Genomic DNA, 24,602 nt, shown 5'->3' with positions numbered 1-24,602 from the left:
TGCGTCCTGGAGACGCGAACCGTTTCAAACGATTCAGTTCGAACTGGTTCAAGCGGTTCACTAAGAAGATCTGGTTAAATAGATTCGTTCGCATCAGACGAGACAAAACCAATAAAACTCATTATAAACGAGTTATTTGTTGAATCCAGAGGGGACATAATTACTGATTATAATGACTTCAGCTGTTTTTATATGCGTTGCGCTGCGTATCTTTAAATATAAATGTACAACTGTTTCAGGAAACAATCTTCATCCTCCATAAAATTCGCTGCACACATCTGAATATTTGGGTTGGCCCATTCTGGAACAGTGTTGAAATTCAACTCAACTGATTTCTAGTCTTGTCCTCTTTTGGAAGGCCAAAGTAGTTTCGCTTTCACAAGAAAACACACAGCGACTCCACGACATGGCAACATCTGCAAGAGAGAATAAAGCTCTGCCTTCTTTCTTTGCGTGAACATTTGGGTGGCGTTATGCAAATCCTACCACATAGTGATGTGGAGATGTGGGGGCGTGTTAGAACAAGCCATTTAATGGGGGTGTGGTTGACTGTTAATTTTTATAAAGAACGTCTCTTTGAATTTGAGACTTTAGTCTTTAAGCACCAAGAGCTTGTAACACTCCAAAGAGAAAGGAAAAATGAAAATCGCATCATATGCCCCCTTTAAGTAATCTGCAACCTTACGCATCTGTGTCAACATTTACTTGCGCAGTACGATATTGTTGAAAATGTACGTGTGGTTTTATTTTAGTTTTTGTCAGACTGACTCCTCTCCAGAAAGAGCTGTATAAGGTATCCCTGAAACAGACCAAACCTGTAGAAAGTGTGCAGACCGGGTAAGACCAGCGTGTCTTCTCGGTCATCCATAACCTCGCTTAATGGGGGGGGGTGAAATGCTCGTTTTCACTCAATATCCTGTTAATCTTGAGTACCTATAGAGTAGTACTGCATTCTTCATAACTCCATAAAGTCTTTAGTTTTATTATATTCATAAGAGAAAGATAGTCTGTACCGATTTTTCCCGGAAAAACACGACCGGCTGGAGGCGTGACGTGTGGGCGGAGCTAAAGAATCAAGAGCGCCAGTAGGCTTTTGTGTTGAGAGCATTTGGAAGCTGTGACATTACCTTGAGGAAAAACCCATCATCCAAAACAAACCATGGCTAACAGTCAGATTCAGCGTTTATTTATGATCCAGAATCAGATCCCGATGCTGAAACTGAACGAGAGCAGCAGCAGCAACGACTCGCTCCGAGCGGGGCTCGAACCCGGGTCTCCGGCATGGGAGGGGACGCACTAACAAGGAGGCAGAGATATTTTAAGCAGTTTTACTCACTGCCTGCGGTTCCAACACACGATCGTGACCCTTTTTCGTTGGGATTGCATCATCCTTAAGAAATAAACGATACGCATTTACTTCAGCTGAACATGTTTTTAAGATCATGCTAATAAATAGTACAGTTACAGTTTTTACAGTATTTTTGATCAAATAAGTAGTAGTAGTCTCAAAAATCATTAAAAACCTTATCAAGCCCAAACAGCTGCACTGTGGGCTCAGAGATGGAGCTGCACCACAAGGACCATTCATTTAAGAGACAGAGCTGCACCATCGAACCCTCAAAGTACTTCTGATCTAATCTAGCATGAACTAATCTAACAGTGACAGGTCATGATAGTAGCTGCAGAGGCACTAAACACTAATTTAACACCGGAGCTGTAATAGATTCATTAACTCTGACCCTTATCTACATGACAGTTGTCTTATTTTCAGGGAAGATGCTAGTACTGGACTATATCCTGGTGATGACCAGAACAACAACGAGTGACAAAGTGGTTCTGGTCTCTAACTACACAAAGACTTTGTGTTCACTTTCACATCTAAGAATGATTCTGAAGACATTAGGATGAAGCCTGCTTTCATGGTTAGAATTATGGTCAGTGACGGAAGAAAATGCAAACATTAGCCAGATGTTTTCTACTACTGCTGTGGGTGATATTCTTATTTTGTGGAGTTATTTGACATTAAATGAAGTATTAAAACAATTTCCCACTACTTTGCAGATTATATATTGAGAGCTTTTTTATATATATATATACACTTCTCAGTCTCATTGAAACTTGATGTTTTTATTTGAAGTTCATCAAAGCTGTTACATACCGCGTGTATAACAAACTTGTACATAATGGAAAGGTTTTGATATTTTTGAACTCAGCATCACCAAATTATGTAATATTAGGACTTTTTTTGCAAATCAGCATCAGTTTTTAAGATGCTCAGTGGTGTTATTGAAGTCAAATTCACTTTTCTGCTGTCATGTTTCGCTCCTCCAGATGATTCGGACTGCACCGTGATCGGTCTAAATGGAGGAGATTTCTCAAACTTTTCTACTGTTCAATCAATAGCACACTCCTTTTTCCAGTTGCTTTCATTGTATTTATTTTGTAAACATCTCCATCTTAAGGTGTAATTATACTCAATGTGTTTGTGCAGGTCATTTATGTCCATGTGCTTTTGCTCACAAATGTCTTTCACAAGAGCAGCTGCAGAATTTGTCACATCACACTGATGTGATCTGCCATAGTGGACCTGGAGTCCCAGTCGTCTGTTAATATATTACAGTATGGGAGGAGCTTTCGCAGCGCTTGACCTTTGACCTCCGGGTCACGATCCAGTGGATTAGACCTCAGGTCCAGAGTGAGGCGCTGAACAGGTCTGTATGTTTCCAGCAGCTGCGCGAACTCCAGCAGCTCAGCAGGAAGAATGAAATTTGAGCTGTATGAAACGAGAGATGACATTTATTTAACTACATAACTGAGCAACTAAGAAAGATGTGTGCAACCAAACCAGCATTACCTTAGGTCTACTTTTGTGATTTTGCTTGGGCGGCATCCTGAGAATAATCTAGCAATCTCTATGGCACTTGTTGCTGGAGAAAGAAGAACAGATCTGTCATGTTTATTCCCCGTTGATTCATTCCAAACCCATAAAAAATGTTCCTTCATGAAACACTAACTTTTTTTTTTCAACAGTTTACATATTCAGTCTGATGTTATATGAGAAACATGTTCAGCTGAAGTAAATCATCTTAATAGTTCATACAAATGTACATTCTGTCATCCATTACAATCAATTTAAATCCATCATTACAGTATATACAGTACTTTTAAAAAGTCAGAAGTCAGAAAAAATATATATTTTGGAAGAATATAGGTCTCTTGTGCTCACTAGGACTGCATTTATTTGACAAAAATACAGTTATACAGTGAAACATTACAATTTTAAAAAGCTGTTGTCTGTGAATATGTTGTAAAATTTATTCCTGTAAAGTTTATTCCTTCTTCAGTGGCACGTGATGCTTCAGAAATCATTCTAATATCCTGATCTGCTACTCAAGAAACATTTATTATAAATGATGAAAACATTATTTTTTTGTGGAAACTACCTTTTTTTTCAGGATTCTTTTATAAATAGAACGTTCAAAACAACAGCCGTTATATGAAATATAAATATTTTGTAACGTAAAGATCACTGCTCTAAATTTTTATCAATTTAGTGCATTAATGCTAAAGAAAAGTAGAGCCCTGTGATCTCTGCGATGCAGAAAACGCGCAAGGAATCATGGGATTCACAGTTTAACGCATAATGGCCAGGAATTTGACAAATTTTGAAAGAATTAATAAAAAGTATGTCATTACATTTAAATCAAATCACGATATGGACTAATATCACAGCAGCCCATCAAAATATAAGTTTAAAGACAAGTAATTGCCAGAAATGTATTACTATTGTTCAGCAGAATGTACATAGCCTACTACTACTAAAATGAAACAAACATTATTTTTAAGGAATAATCACGCAACATTTCTTCCATGTTTTAATTTTAATAGTAAATCTCCTTTGTTTACCAAAAAAATAATGTTTGCAAAATTTTAATCTTTTATGCCTTCATTTGATAACCAGAAATATTTTAAAACACACCAGGATTTCTGAGGGGGAAAAACAATCAATTAAATTAAGTTGTTTTTATGCATATTTCAATAATGAGATAGGCTAAAATATAGAATTAGGATACAATAAAACATATTGTGAAGAAAAACATGTTTTTTTTTTTTTTTAATAAATTGATTTGAAAACCTATTTTTCCTAGATTTTTTTTAAAATAATATTTAATTTAACCATTAAAAAAAAAAAAAAATTACAACAGAAAAAAAACGGAATCCAGAAAAATTATAATTTCTTTCAGGAAAAAGAAAGAAAAGAAAATTAAGAAAATTATACTGACTTCAATAAGTCATATAGTCATTCTGTAGAGTGTGTTCAGTCTTACCCAGGCGATTCTGGGCCAGCATCAGGGTCCGGAGGGAGGAAATCCCTTTCAGTGCTTCTACAAATGGCAGCAGGAAGTCCTTCTTTACCGCACACTTATCCAGCAGCCTGCAGTCTCTGAAGGACAGCTCTGAGATCCAGACAACAGCACAAACATTAACCCTTCAGTTCAACACTACCTCTGTTTCTCCCCCGCAGGATCACGTCATACCTTCTAACACAGAACGTTCCAGAAACTGAAGAATCTCCTGGTGATGGTCAGATAAGTTTATGTCTTCCAGCTTTAATACCTTGAGGGATGGATTAGATCCTATGGGGAAAATACCAAACAGAAATAATTCATCATATTCAAATTCTAGATGAAAACCTGTATCAGGTAGGACAACGTTTCTTCATTACATACTCTTCATACATAGTGTTCCTGTAGCTCAACTGGTAGAGCACTGTGCTAGCAAACAAGCAAGCGCAAGGTTGTGGGTTCGATTCCCCGGGAACACATGATATGTAAAAATTGATAGCCTGAATGCACTGTAAGTCACTTTGGATAAATTAAAATAAATGCATACATTTAATTTAATTATAATTTCATTACCTCAGAAATATGTGCATTAATTGTAATTTAATTTAATTAAATTTGCACTTGTAAAAGGTCAAATCTTAAGTGTGCACTTTCAAGAGTTTCTTAATATTATTCATAATATATATTCCTAATATAATTAAGTGCACTTTTAAAAAGCACATTTGAAATAATGTAAAATATTAAATTTTACTTTGAAGTAAATTTTAAATCACTATGTTTTACTAATCTTTTGTCATGCACTTACACTTGATGTATTGACCACCATAAAAAAAACATGCAAAGTACTTGATTATTCAATATTACTAATATATTTTAAATGTTCTACATTGCAACTTAATTTCAAATACGTAATTACAAATATAAATAAATAAAAACACACTTAAGAACAAGTTTCTAAAGAAACTACATTAAAGTTTATTTTAGTTTACATTAAATGATTATTAGTACATTCACAGTACATTTTAACCATTTTTTCAGTCAACTGAAGTAATTATACGTACTTAAGTTTAAGTTACCTTGCAATTAAGTGTCAGAAAACATTACGTTCAGTTCACACACAGAGTATGGTTTTAAAGTATATTTTCTCTTTTACTCTTGACGAAGTGCACTTGGTTTTCACATGGGTGATGAAGAGATGTTGGAGTCATGTGTAAATGTCTGGCTAAACCAGGAACTGATTATTTGCCTGAGTACCTGTTAATGTGTGAAAAAACTCCTGTGACAGATGGATTCCTGTGAAATGAAGGCTGCTGAGTTTTGGAGTTAATTTTAGGACCGGCAGAAAGCACGTCACTGTCATTGGACCAGTGGATCTGACTGTCAGCTTTTCCAGGCAGAGCTCTACAAATACAGAGAAAAAAAAGTGTGATCTAACTATCGATCTATGCCTGATAAACTGGAAATATCAGCATCTCATCAAACAGTACAATTCCTATGAATCTGGATCAAAAAGCTGTGTGTCTGAGCTCTCAGTTCAGGAAGTCATCACCTTTGTGTTCAGTGAAACGCGGCTGCGGTCTCCACTGGTTTCTCTCGGCAGGCGGACAGATCTCCAGAGACAGGTTCTGAAGGGTCAGACAGGCTCGCAGGATGCTGATCACGTGTGTGTGAGCGCTGACGTGACTTATACTGAGATCCGTCAGAGAGCAGCCGGGGTTCAGAAACAACCGTCTGAGAGACTCCACCAACACTGACATCTCCTGCTCACTAATGAGCCCTGCACGCACACACACACACACACACACACACCACAACTTCACTTCACACCATCCTGCATTCACAGACGCCTATATAAAACAAATACATTAAAATAATAAGAAATTAAATAATATAAGTTTGGGGTCTGGATGATTTTATGTTTGTGAAACAAGTCTCTTCTGCTCACCGAGGCTCTATTTATGTGATTAAAAATGCAGTAAAAACAGAAATATAATTTCAATTTAAAATAACTTTTCTCTAATTAAATATATTTTAAAATGAAATTTATTTCTGTGATATGCAGCTGTATTTTCAGCAACATTACTCCAGTCTTCAGTGTCACATGATCTTCAGAAATCATAATAATATACTGATTTGCTGCTCAAAAAAAATTTCTGATTATTGTCAATGTTGAAAAATGTTATCGTGTGTTGTGGAAAGCATGATCATATTTTAACAAATTTGAACAGCGTTCCTTTGAAACAGAAATCTTCTGTAACATAAATATCTTTACCATCACTTTTGGCGTTCTTGCTGAATAAAAGTAGGAAAAAATGTAAAATATTGATATTTTTATTAAAATAATGCATCCTTGCTGAATAAAAGTATCATATATATAAAAATACAGTCAAATCAATCAATTTTTATTGGCCATGTAATTTTCATTTACATGGAATTGGATTTAGTAGTTTGCTCTAAAGTGGCAGAATAAAATAATATAGCAATACTCATAAATTTTTTTTAAAAAAAAATAGTTAATGCTGATAATTTAGAAACCGGTTGTCCAACAAAAAAGAACACTTAATAACATTACATTTATACTTTAAAATTCTGATTTATACTTACTTAAAGTCCCATCATAAACAGATAGTTGTTTTTTTTCACAATTAGATTTTCTTTCTCCCCAAAACTTAGCAGTGTACAGCCAATACAGATCTCAAAAACTGCCACCTGTCCCCCCCATACGTGTACACTTTTAGGAAAAACTAGAGCTGAAGTTCAGCTGTCAGCATGTACTTACAGTCACTGTGAAGATGTAGCGTGTGGAGACACAACCATGTCGGCAGGATACGAGACACTGTGGTCAGGATATCACATTTGGACACTTCAAAATCAAGCGAGTGGATCTGACCTTCAGGGCAGCGGTCAGCAGAGCGGCTTGAGGATGAAAACTCACTGCACAAAACCTCTGGGTTTTCCTCCATGTCTAAAGCGAGGCGTTTGGCAGCAGGTTCCTCCAGCTCTGCACTACACCTCGAGTCGAATTCACCTAAAACTGAACGATGTCCGTCAGCGTGGGATGCCTCCGGAGCACTGGACACCGATAACTGATGACCTCTGCGTCTGGACGTGAGCCAGCTCAGAAAAGATGAATCTGGGTTTCTTCTCAGAACCACTTCTCTAACAGAGCCGTGATCCAGGAGCCGGTGGAGGACAAACAGCACGTGTTTCCGGCCGTGTTTGAACAGCGATTTTGCATCCAGTAATTTGAGGGACTTCACTCCCTTTTCTAGGCTGCTCAGGATGGGCCGCAGGTCCCCGGACGAGAGCCTGCAGATGTTTCTGGTTGATGTGTGGAGAGAAAGGACTCGGACGTGTTTTACAGTCATGGAGAGAATGGAAGACTCGCTGAGATCGGAGAGGTACGATCCTCCCCGTCTGATCTGAGTGAACAGCACCATGTGAAACAGCCTCTCCAAACATCTCTGCTTCACGTCCTGATCGGGCAGTGCTGACTGAAAACATAAGTGAATCAAGTTTAGATCACTTGCTCTCAACATGGGTCTCATCATGAGGATATAGGTTTGAATCTGAGTTCCTGTCACATTCACTTCATTCTGCCACTGTTTCCTGCCTGCACCTTTTGTTATGGAAATAAAAGCTAAAATAAAACAAGCAAGGAATGAAATAAAAATAATAACACATTTAAATAAACAATTATATGATGATTAGTACGATAGTATTGACTTTGTTCTAAAAAGCCAGAATAAAATTTAAAAAATGCGCAAAAAAGCCAGAATAAAATAAAAGAACAGTACATAATTAAATAAATTGCACAAGAAAGCACTTATAAGGAAAGAATCTGACTTAAATTTGTATTAAAAAGCCAGAATAAATAAATAAAACAACAAATAATAATTATTTTTTTAAATAAAACTCACCTATATATATATATATATATATATATATATATATATATATATAAATGTTTATTGCCCATGTTAGTTGAATTTTACTTATAAGTAGTTTGCTCTAAAATGCCAGAATAAAATAAAATAAAGTTTATTGGCCATGTAAGTGGCACTTATAAGGTATTGGACTGGGTAGTTTCCTATAGAAAGCCTGAAATAAATAAATAAATAAATGTAATTTAAAAAAAAACACACAAAAAAATAATAAAATAACTTGCATAAAATGAAAAAATGAAAGTTAACAAGTGCCTGAAAATCATTAAATACTCTGAAAGACAGTATCCTGATATTCTAAGCAGGTTCATCACACATAATGACAGTCATGAATGAATTAAGCAGCAATGAAGAACAACAGACCTTCAATCTCCAGCGCCACGTCTGGTCCAGATCTCTCCATATTGCTGCCCAAATGACAGACGTGGAGACTCCTGAAATCAGCATCAGCTTTCAGTGTTAAATGCGGCACTCTGACTTATCAGATGGGTCGATCCATGTCAAATCAACCAAATATCACAAACTGGTTGAGTTGACACGGATTGACCCTGATATCATTAATATACTGGCCATTATTAAAACTTAGAAAGAATCTGTTTCCTAAAGAAATTTAAAAAGTATTTTTTTTTTTTTTACATGTTAAATGTTACTGAAAAGTGCATAGTATATCAAAGTATATCATTCATTCACATTTTATATCCAGATGCACATTTAATATAATGCTCTCACATCACAGGACAAGCAAACAGAAATGTAATGGAGCTGTACGAGTGTGTTTTTGTACCTTTGGAGGCAGCAGCAGATTCGATTCTGTCCAGATAATAAATGTTTAGATGTGACAGCAGGTCTTTCAGGAGAGAGACAGGCAGATCTACATCAAGACAGGGAAAGAATATCAGAAACGTCCAAATGTTTTCCATCACGTCCTTGATGTCAATGAAAATCCGTTCAATATTCAGTTAAGTTACACAAGTCTTGATTTGAGATTGACAAAAAACGAATTTGAATAAAACTCACTCGCAACCTTTCTTTCCAACAAATGCATGTTTTGAGCGACTTTGACGATGCACATCTGCACCAACGAGCTTCCATTAGAAATCCCCATTTGTTCAACACAGCGCGTGCTGGATACAATTCTTGCTTCCGTCTCCCGTTTGGAAAATAAAAATGTATTAGAAAAAAAACATCGGACAGAAAAGTAGCTTTTCATCCAGGTGGCGCTCGGCGGCTCAAAGCTGAATCTGTAATTAGCGCTGCATTGTTTCTTAATCATTTTTTGGCTAATTGTGGATATTTATTCTCTATGGAGTATAATCGTTTAACTATATATACTATAATAATTAATTGCTGATCGACAAAGGCAAAGCCGCTCGCATAAATCTCTATAAAATTAACTATATATATATTGTACCATTTGATCACTCACGAATGCGATTGGTCCAATCAACTCAGCGCCGAGGAAAGTAACAGATACCATGTGACAACACATTTATATAATTTAATAATTTACATCTGAATAATAAAGTAATATTTATTAAGATATGAATACTCTATATATACAGAACATGTGTGCTTCTAATACCGCCAGTTTAAAAAAAAATCTTATTTAATCTAAATTCCATTCTAGCTGCTCAAATTCTACGGAAAGAGCGCGGATTGGCTTAATGTTAATCGACCTGAACTTCCGGGTGTTGATGTAGCCAATGAAACACGCTGTTGTTGTGCAAGTCCCGCCCAAATCCGATCAGAAAGACGTCAGGATGTTTAAAGCACTACTACAATATTTACTTGAAAAAATAAAATAATAATAATAACAGTAAAAAAAAAATCAAGAATTCATTTCTTTCATTTAAAATTCGCAAGTGTTATTTTGTGATTAGGAAAACTAATTTATTTACTATTTTAATTTAAAAATGTCAAAATGTTCCTTAATTCCTTACCACATAGCTTTTATCTGTAGTGTACAAGTCATTAATTTAAGTTAGTCATGTTAATGTCATATCTATTATGTTCTTTGTATGCTGTTGATGCTTATTTGCTCTTTCAATTCCCAAAAGCAAAGTTATGAGAATAAAGTACTGAAACCAGCAGCTGTCTTTTCTTCTTTATTGTTTTTTTTTGTTGTTGTTGTTATTTGACTTTAGCAATAAAGCCAAATTCTGTCAACATCACCTCTCTACTGATCTCAACAACAGAAGACACATGAGAGATGAAAACATGGTACAGTGATTAACCCTTCAGTCACAATTCAGCAAAACAGATGATTTGAAGAACCTAAGGGTTTTGGTGAATTGTTGAATCTGGAACAGAAATCACTTCTTATATATTTATATATATAAAATCGAGCGCTGAGATGCTCTGTTTATTTGATTGACTGGAAAACCTTGTGGGCCACCTGCAGAAAACAAACAGAGAAGAACAAGTTATAATGAACATAAAAAAAATATTTTCAGAAACAAAAAAAATCGGTCACAAAAATGCATAATTTTCAGAACATTTTCCACAGAAAAAAATACCAGCATACAACTTCGTCATGACAAATAAGATATTAAATACTGATAGAATTAATAATTTTGGTTAAACTACTGTGGTGTGACTTCAAACCTAATCTGTAAACAAGTCACCAGCATCTTGGCCAAGTCAAAGACTCGTCCTAAAATGCAGAATGTATCTGAACCTCTCTACCATCACTGACAACTAACATCAGCACTCACACAGTGGTCCCGAGCGTGCAGGAAGTCAAACAGCTCCTCCGTACAGTCCTCTGTGGTCTCTGAGCGCGAGCCGACCCTTGTCTCACACGCCTCGAGACGCTCACGAGCATGAACACAATGCTCCGTCTGCTCACACTTCTCCCGCACAGTCTCTAACGGGTCCTGAGCAGCAAACATTCAACAATAATCTTCATCCAACGCAGTATGCATTCACATCAAGACATCATCAAGAGATCATCTACAGCGTTAACTGATGTAAGACTTGAGAATGAGACATAATGACCTGACGGACTGACTAAAATCAAAGTGAATAAGAAAAACGTAAGAATATGTGTCCAGTTTCTCACAAAGTTACAATTCTAGGTGGCACCATACATTTAGAAAATCGTCAAAACTGCACAGCTGTGATGAAGGCAAGTCACACAATCTACTTTTCCAGATGTGAAGATCTTGGCCATGTTTTTACACACGTTATGGAGCCTCCATGTGTGTGTGTGTGCGTGTGTGTGTGTGTGTGTGTGTGTGCGCGCATATATATATATATATATATATATATATATATATATATATATATATGAATATAAAAATGTGAAATTATAATTAAGATGATTAGTGTATATAGCTATAAATCCAAAGTGGCTTACAAAAGACAGAATAGAGGGATAACCTGAGGTCTTGATCAAGGGCAAGACGGTATATAAACTACTAAATATGATTTAGAATTAATTAGAATTTATTTGGACATATTATGGCAATAGTATATTGATCTATAATACATACCACCATATCCTCCTCCTCTTCTTCTTCTTCCTCCTGAACACAACACAGTGCATTATTCGGCTATATATAAATGCATTTGTAAATAAGTAGTATGAAAATAACAACAACAACAAATATATATGATACCCAGGATATTGTATTTGCTCATACAAGAAAAAGATAAAATATCACGCAACAGTTTAGACGTCAGACGCATAAGATAAGTTTATACACTGTATGTACATTAGGTTCAGTGTATAGATCAGGATCGGCCTGTTAACCAGAGCGGGTTTAAGACACATAAACCGGCTACTTTAACACACCAAATGGCATTTAAATCGCTCCGTGAAACATTGTATGGTATCATACCTCCTCTGGCTCTCCATTCGTGATCATTTTATCTTCGAAAACCATGTTTTTAGCTGAGATTTCCTGATGTGACACTCGACGGAGGACAGCGTGACCCTTTCCGGAAGTTGTGTTCAAAGACTTTTGTTTTTTGCAAAGAGACGGTCCACCTCTGTTAACTTCCGGTTCACTGTCTATTCACTTCAGCTGTAAATATTAGTCCTGCCATCATCGTATCATTCTGCATTCGACACAGGGTAAAATGAGGTAAAAAATTTTTTCAAAACATCCTTTTCTTTGAGTTGCAATTCAATCTTAGTATTTTAAACCAAAAAAAACAACAAAAATAATTCACACCTCTTTACAAAACATTACCATTTATTTTAATTTTTAAATATTATTTATTTATTTATTTAATTATTAATTAATTAATTTAATTTTTTGCAGAAATTTAATTCAAAAAAAAATTAAAAAAATAATACAGAACAAAGAACATATGGAGCAATGCAGAGGAGAGACGAAAATATTTACAAATTACAATCAACTTAAAATTTTTGTGGATTTCCAGGAAGTGGAAGGAAAGTTGGAGCTCTAGTGCGCACAGTTTCTGTTGATTTTCTACACTGTTGCACAGACACACACACACACACACACACTCTCTGTGGAGCAGTTATGCACCGCTTTAATGTACAGCAGCTTGTTTTAGACATGAATATTAACTGGACGCCGGTGATTACAGCCACGGTTTGCGGTACAGGTGCATTATATCTTTTCTTCAAATGGAGAAAAAACCAAGAGATTCAAAAGAAAATACTAAACGCACGAAAAAGACGAGATACATCTCTCCTGCTGGCTGAACAAGCGGTGCAACAATTTAAAATACAGGTATAAAAGCTAACATGCATATATTATTAATGTAATGTACATCGAATATGCATTGTGTGTAGAGTAACGTTAAGTGTTTATGAATGTGCCTGTCGTGTATTAAAATTATATTGTCGCATTATATGGTGTAAGTTGTGACAATGGAATCTAATCTTTCTATCTTTAAGCAGAAGTGTACTGAATTTACTAGTTTGACACATTTAACTAGACTAACATATACAAGCACTGCTAGAAAGGGGGAAAAACTATTGTGTAATTGGACTTTTGGCACAAAACCTTCTTGTTGCTCATCAAACACTTTAGACAACTAGCCCAAGCCTCCTCTGTTATTTATTGATCGCATAGGATGTGTGTTTCTCACGTCTTTCCAGAACCCAGGCTTTGAGAGCAGCTCTATCGTGTCTCTGTCTCTGTCTGAGCTCGCTGGGAAACTAAAGGATGGCTCCCTGCAGCCAGACGCTGTGCTTCATGCCTTCATGGAAAAGGTTGAGACTGCTACCTTACTTTACATGTGCATAGTGTTTGATATTTATGAGTTTATGGCCAGCTTCAAAGGTTTACACTTTTGAGACATTGAGCTTTGTCTTATGCAGTCTATTCCATGCAACATTTACTAGTAGATTTACTTATATTTTACATGTATCATAAATGTAAGCTATAGTAAAAATAAAAAATATCTCCCCTCTTAAAAGAGGATAAGCAATAATAAAATATAAGAAACTAAACCTATTGCTATTATGGTGTTGCAAATATATATATATATATATATATATATATATATATATATATATATATATATATATATAATTTTATTTAAATGTTTTTCAGTGTATTATTTTTGCTTTCTTTACTTTGGGATTATGGGATGAGTATGGAAAAGTTTACAGGAGCAGCAGGAAAGGAAATTGCTTATTGTTGAGATGTGTGATGGTGTGCTTCAAAGGCTCTGGAGGTGAACAGGGATCTGAACTGCAGCACTGAGATCTTAATGGAGTCTGTGGTGCAGCTGGAAGACATCAAGTCTCAAAAGAAAGGTCTTCTGTACGGAGTGCCCATCAGCATCAAGGACAACATCTCATATGAGGTGAATATTATGGTAAGACGAATTCAAAGAAGTGTCTTCCTGTTTGAGGTGTGTGTAACATCAGTTTGTGTGAGCAGGGTCATGACACTTCCTGTGGTGTGGTGAGTAAGTTGGATCAGCCTGCGCTCGCGGACAGTGTGGTGGTCAAGGTGCTGAAGAAGCAGGGTGCGATCCCCTTCATCAAGACCAACATACCACAAGGTCTTCTCAAGTGAGTAAAATCTACATCACTCTGGGAAAAACTAAAATGGGAAATCCTGGTAATATTAAATGATTTGAAGGCCAAGAAGAGAGATGAATCTTAAGCCACCAGGAGTGTATGAAGAGACCATGTAGTTAGTTGCTCATTTGCTGGAGCTTAGCCATAAAAGGTGTTTTTTTTGCAACATCATTCATGATATTTAAGCTCATTTATCCTCCCTCTGACAACTCAATGTAAAATCTCATTTTCAACAAGGAAAAAAATGCTATATTTATATTGTAAAGAACAGTTGTATGTATAAAACAATGTGTGTACCGGTAGTTTATTTTAATTTTTTTAAAATAAAATATTGTGCCCAGACAGGATGGAAACTAAATCCATAAAAAAAAAAATAATAATAAATAAACTTTGAATTTTTTTTATAATAAAAAAAATAATTATATATATATATATATATATATATATATATATATATATATATATATATATATATATATATATATATATATATATATAAAAATAAGGTAAAATTAAAGTTTTATATTTCAGCTGGTTGCCAAGGCAAAATTTTTTATTTTTGTTTAGTTTAACTTGTTAAATTATTCAATCTAAAACAAAACAAACAAAAAAAACATATAGACATATGTTGTTGTTTTTTTCATGAAAAATTACTACAACTTTAACTAAAATTCACCTGAAACCAGAAATAGAAAATGAAGATATTGAATGAAAACTAAAATAGAATCTCAATGATACCAAAACAACAATGTAAAAGTTTGAGAATTTGGGATGAAAAATACATGGGTTTAAGATAGGTTTAATTTTATTTCATATTATTTAATTCTTTCTTTTTTTCCTTTTATGAAGAATATAATTTCTTACATTTTCCAGGAGCCTTTATTTATTAAATTCAACTGTTCACCTCAAAAATCTATTTCTGTGTTACTATTCCTTTAACTAGTTTGTGCTTCTAAAAGTACTTCAGTTCTCTCCTGCAGACCTCAGTATTCATAACAGAACAGATTCTTTATTTAAATGAAACGTATCGTATTATGACACTATGGTCTGCTATGACATCGAATGCAAAGTATCTAAGGTTTAGCTTGTGCTGAAATCATGATTTTCCCAAGATCCTGTACAGTTCAAAAAACAAAGAGTGGTTTAACACCATTCATTAACACCTGGGGCTCCACAATCATTGTACATTTTATGATGAATAAAAGTTGATTTTAATGATCTCAATCACAAATACCAAGTTTTCCACCACTCGGGAACAGAGAGAGTGAAGGTTCTGGAAAGCTACTTTGTACCTTTCTATCCACTGTTGTTACTAACTCAAACCCTCTGTATTTGCATCTACTGTAGTTATGACTGCAGTAACCCCATTTATGGACAAACCTTGAACCCCTGCAACCTTCAGAAGTCCCCTGGAGGTTCGTCCGGAGGAGAGGCAGCTCTGATTGGAGGAGGAGGCTCTTTGCTAGGCATAGGCACTGACATTGCTGGGAGCATTCGTATCCCAGCATCCTTCTGTGGGATTTGTGGATTTAAACCCACTGCAATGAGGATAAGGTTCATCATATGCCTCTTAAATCTAATTTGTGTGACAATACTGTATGCGGTGAGGAAAAGTTTCATATTCAAAAGCAAAGGGTTCACAGTAGGTATTTGAAGTGTACTGCTTTAATCTAAAAAACTAATATATGTTGAGATAATAGAGAGAGAGAGAAATATATATCAGTCTTGATACTGTTTGTATTGTGAAAGTCATCTTTCAACTTTCACCTTATTCAACCTGTTTGCTTTTTTCTGCTTTTTTTTTATTTATTTGTTTACTTTTTTTATTTAACTTTAGTGCTCGTGGAATCAGTTCTTGCATCAAAGGCCAGAAATCAGGTCAGATCATGTTTGTCATCATGCTGTTCTAGTTCTGGACTTTGCACCAACAGAACATCATGTTCTTTACTTTGTGTAATTGTAACATTGTGTTGGTGTGTGCAGTGTTGTCCTCTTTTGGCCCTTTGGCTAGGGACGTCGAAAGCTTGTCACTGTGTATGCAGGCGCTGCTCTGCCAGGACATGTTCTCCTTAGACCCCACCGTCCCTCCCATACCATTCAACCAAGAGGTTGCACATTAAATATCACACCCCAGATACCTTTACTTGTTGTAAGTTATGCAAATGCAGAATCTGTGATACTTTGCTCTTGTTAAACAGATGTATGAGAGCTCCGAGCCCCTGAGGATTGGTTATTATGAGAATGACGGGTATCTACAGCCGTCTCCGAGCATGGCCAGGGCCTTCAGGGAGACTAAGGACCTGCTGGAAAGAGCGGGGCACACGGTACACAGACACACTGTAACCCTCTACATTGGGAGTAAATCACTCACATATGCGACTAAATCTACACCCCGGCGACTAAATGATGTCTAATATTAGCCAATGGCTAATAAATGATCTGATTTTACTTGCCAGTGTTGAAGGCTAAGTATAAGTTTAGCACAGATATATTTTCACTCGCAAACACTCTCTTCACAGCTCTTCAGAGTTTCACTCTCCATCAAGCGCTCTGTGCTGTTTTCAAGTTCATCTCAATGGATGCGCAGCGCAGTATTTAATGTACCGTAAACTCTAGTGTGAAGGCGCACAAATCGCCGTCGCTTTCTCTCACACACCTGCAGAGAGAGAGAGAGAGTGAATTGACGTGATGCATTAAAACAGTATTATTTGTTGTATTTTCCTGTCAAAATATCGTCAATCCTATGGAACACTTCAGCTTTCAAAAACAGCAGGGTTTTCCGGTAGTGGGTGGAGTTCATGTGCAAACGGCAATCTCATTGGCTGGCGCTCACCTGTTATCGTCCCTGTTTTCAGCAAATCAGTTCGAGCGAAAGCACAAAACCTGATTTATATTCATGAATCCAGCAGCTCAGTAAGCCTTGGTGTGTTTTATAGTTCTTATTAGTAGAATTGGTATCATTATTACCAGTATTTTTTTTGTAGTTTTTTCCCCCAATTTCTTTTCTTATTTTTTTTTTACAGAAGCACTGAATGACCAAAAAGCACCACCACCAGTCCAGTTAAAATGACTAATATGCATTAAAACATGGTCATCACCAGGGCCGTTGCTGGCCAAATGGGTGCCCTAGGCAGGATTGTATTGTTGTGCCCCCCTTCCTCAAATATGATGAGAACAAAACAAAACACATACTTTAGGGTTGAAAATGTTAAATGAAATAAAAACTTTAATAAAATAAGCTAATAAATAAATGAGTAAATTGTATTATTTACAAATTACAATTGTAGCTCTCGACATTTACCTGTGGCTATAACTTTATTATGACTCTTATTTATTTTATAGTTTATTTTATATAGTTTATTTAAATTAAATGTTTGGCAAATAGCCTAAAGAAGGATTTGATTGTCCTGTAAGTGTAGCAGCAGCAATTACCTTTTACAGGCATTTGAAATAACATGTTTTGTACATAAATTATTTATTTTGTATTAGCCTACATTATGTATTTTCAACAGTGTTATTAACCAAATGCCTCATTGTTTTTATATAATGCATTTTAAGTTTTTAGTTTTAATAACAAGAACAACAACAAAAATATTACAGTATATTAATACTTCTTTGTCAATTGTTATTTGAAGTAACAAAACGATGGGTAATTTGCAGTTACCATGGCTAAAAAAGAACAATAACTTTTGGTGTTATTCTTGTTAAAACCATGGCTAATTTTTGTAAGGGAACCTGGAAAGTCAGAGAGAATACTAGATGCATTTGTGGTGGTGAAATTATTTCCAACATTTAAACTTATTATTATTAACATCAACAGGCAAAAAAAAACCTTTCACAGGAATCTGCCTGAAAGTGACACAAAGGCCTCGTTTTTACCTAAGTGATTCACAATTTATTTGAATAAATATTTAAAATCTATAAGGTGTGCATTGTAGCGGACACCTAAATGAATATTTTTTTTACAGTTGTTTTTGACTGTATTTCTCCTCAAATGCTATTGAGCTTCAAACTTGCATTTGAGCCCATTCAGTTGTGAAAAAGTAGCATCATTTACATATGATTTTAATAAATATAAAAAAAAATTAAAGGTGTGCATTATAGTTGATGATGATTAGATGAACAATTAAGTTGGTTTTTTTTGACTCCATAATTCTTCTCAAGTACTATTGACATTAGAAAAGTGTATTTTTTTTAAAACTTTTTTTGTGTAACCTTAGAAACGTTTTCTTAATTTGTGAATATCGAACATACAGCTTGTTTTTTTTTAGTTTCTTTAGTTTTCTTTTCTTTTCTCTGTGCCGGATTGCTGATGTCTTTGCTCATCCACTGGGCAGAGATGTCCATCCATCAATTATGAACATACAGATGCAAACATGAGATGCAAGCATTCAGCGTTTTCTTTTTTCCTTTGTTTTTTTGAGCACCTATGATGCCGCCCCCCTGAGAGTTGGTGCCCTACGTAAACTGGATACTCTGCGTATAGGGAGCGGCGGTACTGGTTATCAAGCTTACTTCTAATTACTAAAGTTCTATTCTTAAATAATACTTGATTATTATAAAGCCTAACTGATTGATATTAGTAGTGTACTTTCAGATATTTGAAAAAAATGCGCTATTTTACAAATATTTATCATATAATCAATCTGGCTAGTAAACAAAAATATTTACTAGCCAATGGCGATTCAATTGCCAAGGTGTCTGTAGAAGGTTGTACCGCATTAACTGTTATGTAAACCAGTGGCAGATTGTAGTTAAGAAAGAAACACCATGTAGCAGTGGTTATGAATCGATCGTGAAAGTCCACTGTAGTCGACTCCATACATCTAAGGCTCGAAAGCTGTGTCAAAAGACTGCTCTGATGATGTTCAGGTGTGTCGTTCACCTTTCAGCTGGTTCCATTCCAACCGCTGCGGCTCTACCACGTCTTCCATGAGTTGACTATCAGAGGGATCATGGCAGACAAAGGTCGGACCCTCATCAGTCATCTGTACGTCTGTTATCCGTGCATTTAGATTGACATTAAAGTCACTGTTGCCACGTCTTATTCATAGTAACCACGCATCTGTTGTATATTGTGTGCGTTTTGTGTGATTTCAGGAAGCCAGGTCCCATTGACCCGTGTATCCGCAATCAGGACGTGATTTTGAGCACTCCAAGCTTCATAATGAAGCTCATTTCTTTTGTTCTCAAGCCTTTTGTGAGTGATGTAATTGCAATTGTTTCCTGCTTCTCATTAAGCAATCAGTTGTTTTGGAAAGAGGATATTCAACCTAATATGTTTTTCTCTGGTCTTGATGTTTGTACTCTTCAGTGTCCACGGATGTCTGCAAGCATAGATGCTACTCATGGAGTTGGGTCAGTTATAGAGATGCACATTTTATTCATTTGCATAATTAACATAATTATGTTGATAAATATGATTTGGTAGAGTGTTATGTGAGTTGGTTACAATAACAATATATTATTATTATAATGTTTTTTACAATTTAAAATTGTAGAAAAATTTGAAATACACTACCGCTCAAAGATTGGGATCAGTGAGATTTATTTTATTTATTTTTTCAAAGAAATTAGTACTTTTGTTCAGAAAGAATGCATTAAATTAATAAAGCAACAATAAAAATGTACAATATAAAAAATAAATACGCAGCAGTATAACTGTTTTCAGCATTGATAATAATCAGAAATGTTTCTTGAGCAGCAAATCAGCATATTAATGTAACCTTTGACTCGCTTAATGAGTTCACTAGTAAACCATATAAGAACAGACCAGCAGTCAAAGCGGGGTTTGTTGCAAATGCTTTTACACAGTAACTTTATTAAAAATAACAAACTTATTGAACAAGTTAAAAATGGAAACGGGTAATACACCAATTCATCCAACTTCAGCCGAGTATTTTCTCTCACATGATTTAGTGTACATTATGCTGCATAGTTGCTATATCCTTTCTGACACACATTTCACCGTTCAGTTTCCCGTTCTATCCTCTTCCTTTAAAACATCCGCATCATGAGACACAGAAGACTGGAGTAATGATGCTGAAAATTCAGCTTTGATCACAGGAATAAAATACATTTCAGAGTATATTCAGATAAAAATAAATAAATAAAAGTTCAATTGTAATCAAATTTCACAGTATTACAGTTTTTGCTGTATATTGATCAAATAATTGCAGCATTGGTGAGCAGAAGAGACTTCTTTCAAAACATAAAAAATAAACGTATCAATCACAAACCTTGAATGGAAGTGTATTTTCACACAAAACTGAAAAAAATAAGTATTTACTTTTAAAATTAATTATTTACCCTTCAAAACCTCAAAAGTGTTTTTTTTTTCCCTCTTGTTAAACATTTTTTCCATACAGCAAAAAAAAAAAAAAAAAGCATAGTATATATTCACAGTCTTCAAAAGTCTTCTGATAGCTAATAATACATAAATTAACTTTTTCTTTTTTCTTTTTCAGGTCTGTGGCTGAATTGTGGAGAATACATGCAAATATTGAGGTAGTTTTTTATTATATAGATTTTTTTATGTGGTTTTTCAACAGCTTTCCTCGACACTACTGTAGAAATGATTATCAACTTTATCAAGGGAAAAAGAGCTAGAGGCATAACATTTACAGACCTGGCTTTATGTTTTTTTTAACTGAAGTGGGCTTATTGCTGAAGTACATTAAATGATGAAAACCAGCATACACCTTCATGGCTTCTTCACATCTGCATATCCTTACTGAACCAATAGCTGTTGCACAATTCTCATCTAAAAACGTCTTGTTTATGATATTATGTGTCCTTGTTCAGGTGTATTATAGTGACTCTGAGTAACATCTCCCTGCAGTTGATCACATTCCTGTTCCTTGCACACACTGGATATGAAAGATTCTTATTCTGATGTGATTTTCTGTTTTCAAATCTGTAGGAGTACATTCATGAGGTGATAGCGGAGTGGAGGAGACTGAATCTGGATGTTTTGTTGTGTCCCATGCTTGGACCAGCCTACAATTTCACTTACTGCGGGAGACTCAACAGTACTGTCTTACCTCATATCTACATTAACATTACATTTAAATTATCTTTGTGTCCGTAAGCTCGGGTTTGACAATTTTTATTCTATAATCTTCTTCTTAATCACTGTACCACATCTTCTCTTGTGTTTTAGCTTTAAATTCCTACAGCATTACTAGTTATCACTACCTTTACCTTTTTTTTTTTTTTTTAACCTGTCATATATCTCCCTTTGATTACATCTCCTTGATGGTTTTAAAGGTATAGTTCACACTCAGACCATCCGAGATGTAGATGAGTGTGTTTCTTCATGGGAACATATTTGAAGAAGCATTGCATCACTTGCTCACCAGTGGATCCTCTGCAGTGAATGGGTGCCGTCAGAATGAGAGTCCAAACAGTTGATAAAAACATTACAATAATCCACAGCACTCCAGTCCATCAGTTCATGTCTTGTGAAGTGAAAAGCTGTATGTTTATAAACAAAAAATAAAAAATAAAAAAAATCAAGAATTTTTTTACTTCAAACCATTGCTTCCAGCTAAATTAAAATAAGTCTTCTCTCTATAATATAGCTTTCTCCATTGAAAAAGTCTCATCCAAATCAGTAGTTGTCTCATCCAAATCAGATCAAGCACCGTTTACAAGCCAAAAAAGTCTCTCATTCTGACGGCACCCATTCACTGCACTGCATTGGTGAGCAAGGGATGAAATGCTACATTTCTCCAAATCTATTCAGAAGGAGAAACAAACTTCTACATCTTGAATAAAAGCTTACTTGTTCAGATGAGGAAGCAAACTTCTCTATATATCCTGAATGCCCTGAGGTTGAGTACATATGCAGCAAGTTTTCATTGAGTGAACCATTCCTTTAAATGAAACATGTATTATTACATTTGAACTGTATTTAACTTGTAAAGCTAAGGGGAACAAAAGCTTCCATGCTTTACCTGTGTGCAAATTTTATACTTCCTGTTAGGGATTTACTTAAAAGACTGGGCTGATGTGGATTGTGATTCTGTGGTTTAATTTTACTTTTTAACTGGACCGTAATGATTTGAGCATCACATAAGATCAGTAAGAGTTAATTTTCTCGGCTCTGAAGGTGCTCTCAGTTACACCAGCCTGTATAACCTGCTGAACTTCCCTGCCGGGACGGTGCCTGTGTCTGCTGTGACGGAGGAGGACGAGGCACAGCTCAGTCACTACAAGGGTGCCCATGGGGACATGTGGGACAAACTCTTCGTTAAGGTGCGTCTTCACAGTTCAAGTATTAAATTGCCATTAAATGCATGTGTTTTGGTCAGTCTTTGTAATCTTTGTGTGGGTTGAATGCCTGACCACCACATGGAGGCAGTATAGTCTATAGTCGATTACAAAGAATTACAAAGAAGGAACCACACTGCAAGCGGCAGGCTGACATTTGTTTTATTGAACTATAAACTTTATATTTTTACTAAATATCCATATATGACACTGTATTTTTGGGTTATTCTAACCTAAGAAGACTGCACTATTTGCTTCCATTTTTATTATTGCTATTAATAATAATTTTATTACAAACAATTAAAAGGTGTCAAAAATAGTTTTTCCATGTCCATTTCTTTTTTTATATTAGACCAAACCTAAATAAAGGATGACAATCTTACATACTCTGAGTTTTTTGTTTATATTCTGATATATCTTTTTTTTTTAATGTGTTGTTACAAATAACACATTATAACATGAAAAAAAATTGAAATAATAATTCCAAGCATGCTTTGTCTCATCTCCATAACATTGTTACAATTGATGTAGAATGTAGAAATTAATACTTTCTTTTACTGTGAATAATGTTTCATTTTGTTCATAAAAATGTTTTTCTTGACGGTTTGGGTTAAATACATATGAAGACTATATAAGAAACTTATGAGCAAAACATTATCACTCTTTTAAAAACGATCAATTCTAACCATTAGTTATAAAGCTGGAATGTCAAATGCAGTGCATTAAAAAAAGCCTAAAGTTTTACATTATTTTCATTTTAATGTTATTTTATGTTATATAACATATTAGACTATTTACTGTAATGGTGATTACTGTGAACATGTAGATTGGTTGACATTTAGACAATTTTTTTTTTATTTACAATTAATTTTGAATAACAAAGCATACCCAAGTTAATGGTTAATTATATCAATAATTTGGCATGGAATGCAAATGTGGCACAAAAACAGTGTGTGTGTACATCTTTAGCTAAACTTGTAAGGTGGCGAAAATCCTCACTTACGGTACATAATGAAATATCATGACATCTAACTAGTGAGGACATTGTGTGTGTCATCACTAGTTAAAAAGTCTTATTCAGTCAAATCATGTTTCATTATCACTGTAGTGTTTTCACAAGTTTCTGTAATGTTAGATGAAAGGCCATATAAAATCTCATAACCTGACGAAAAGAAAAACAGTGGAAGTCAATGAGATGTCCTCACTAATATAGTGTAATGTGTGTGTGTGTGTGTGTGTGTGTGTGTTTTCAGGCGGTGAAGGGTGGCGTTGGTCTCCCTGTGACAGTGCAGTGTGTGTCTCTGCCGTGGCAGGATGAAATGTGTCTGCGCTTTATGAGAGAGGTAGAACATCTCACAGCCAAGAACAAACTCACCAGGAAACATTAATGACTGAAACTCTGCTCTGAATGTTTGTGGGCTGCTAGCGGTTCTACACTCAATCTGCGACCGCAGAAACATCTACGGATTCTACAAGTTCTATCTTACAATTAAATCATACTAATTAAAAACTTATGGGTATGTTTTTTGTTAAGAACAAGTTCTGCTGTGTGTTAAGGTTTTGGAAGAATGGTACTCTAACATGTACTGAATTTTTTTTAATTGTTAAAATAGTTTTTCTTATTTCAAAATAATATACTGATATGATTATAATTGAGCCATTCGTATCTCTTTGTCTTTAGATTTTGTAATAACATTTTTGTGAAGATTTTTCACCGCTGAAATTTTACACCTTTAAATAATAACAACTCTCAATCATTCTTCACAATGTTAGGAATATTTATATATCACAATGAAAAATGTGTTTGCACTCACTACAGAAGCAGTAAAGCTTCATCAAAATTGAATGAAGATTTGAATGTTTTTCTTCATTTCTGTATCATATTGTATAATTGAATGCTTCACAAATTCATTAAACTGAAATGAATCAGAGCTGTAGTGCATCACATGTTCACTGGAAAACCATCGTCACTGAGATGAGCAACACTCATTTCTGTGCCCTGAATGATGACTTTGGTTAGAAAGGCTT

At 35.1% G+C, this 24,602-nt stretch overlaps 3 protein-coding genes across 3 annotated transcripts; 1 reads left to right on the top strand and 2 right to left on the bottom strand.

Annotated features, from left to right (window-relative positions):
* Positions 1–2,111: 2,111 nt before the first annotated feature.
* On the bottom strand, positions 2,112–9,664 carry lrrc41 (leucine rich repeat containing 41). The gene is made up of 10 exons (XM_052598922.1): positions 9,308–9,664; positions 9,075–9,161; positions 8,654–8,724; positions 7,126–7,840; positions 5,896–6,123; positions 5,601–5,747; positions 4,539–4,637; positions 4,329–4,457; positions 2,855–2,927; positions 2,112–2,773 (listed from the first exon to the last, which is right to left on the bottom strand). Exons 1-10 carry the CDS (start codon positions 9,561–9,563, stop codon positions 2,554–2,556), a joined length of 2,025 nt encoding a protein of 674 aa, XP_052454882.1. The 5' UTR covers positions 9,564–9,664; the 3' UTR covers positions 2,112–2,553.
* Positions 9,665–10,382: 718 nt separating this feature from the next.
* On the bottom strand, positions 10,383–12,268 carry LOC128015247 (cytochrome b-c1 complex subunit 6, mitochondrial). The gene is made up of 4 exons (XM_052598924.1): positions 12,133–12,268; positions 11,785–11,817; positions 11,005–11,166; positions 10,383–10,685 (listed from the first exon to the last, which is right to left on the bottom strand). The coding sequence occupies exons 1-4, from the start codon at positions 12,175–12,177 to the stop codon at positions 10,653–10,655; spliced, it is 273 nt and encodes a 90-aa protein (XP_052454884.1). The 5' UTR covers positions 12,178–12,268; the 3' UTR covers positions 10,383–10,652.
* Positions 12,269–12,546: 278 nt separating this feature from the next.
* On the top strand, positions 12,547–24,505 carry LOC128015246 (vitamin D3 hydroxylase-associated protein). The gene is made up of 15 exons (XM_052598923.1): positions 12,547–12,996; positions 13,368–13,481; positions 13,940–14,080; positions 14,158–14,291; positions 15,648–15,854; positions 16,138–16,178; positions 16,284–16,408; positions 16,499–16,624; positions 19,193–19,290; positions 19,401–19,500; positions 19,615–19,658; positions 20,768–20,807; positions 21,223–21,331; positions 22,414–22,559; positions 23,828–24,505. The coding sequence occupies exons 1-15, from the start codon at positions 12,784–12,786 to the stop codon at positions 23,960–23,962; spliced, it is 1,773 nt and encodes a 590-aa protein (XP_052454883.1). The 5' UTR covers positions 12,547–12,783; the 3' UTR covers positions 23,963–24,505.
* Positions 24,506–24,602: the final 97 nt, after the last annotated feature.

Source organism: Carassius gibelio, chromosome A6, assembly GCF_023724105.1.
Source record: "Carassius gibelio isolate Cgi1373 ecotype wild population from Czech Republic chromosome A6, carGib1.2-hapl.c, whole genome shotgun sequence".
NCBI lineage: Eukaryota > Metazoa > Chordata > Actinopteri > Cypriniformes > Cyprinidae > Carassius > Carassius gibelio.
Note: the sequence above shows the minus strand (reverse complement) of the source record. Positions and strands in the feature narration are given on the sequence as shown.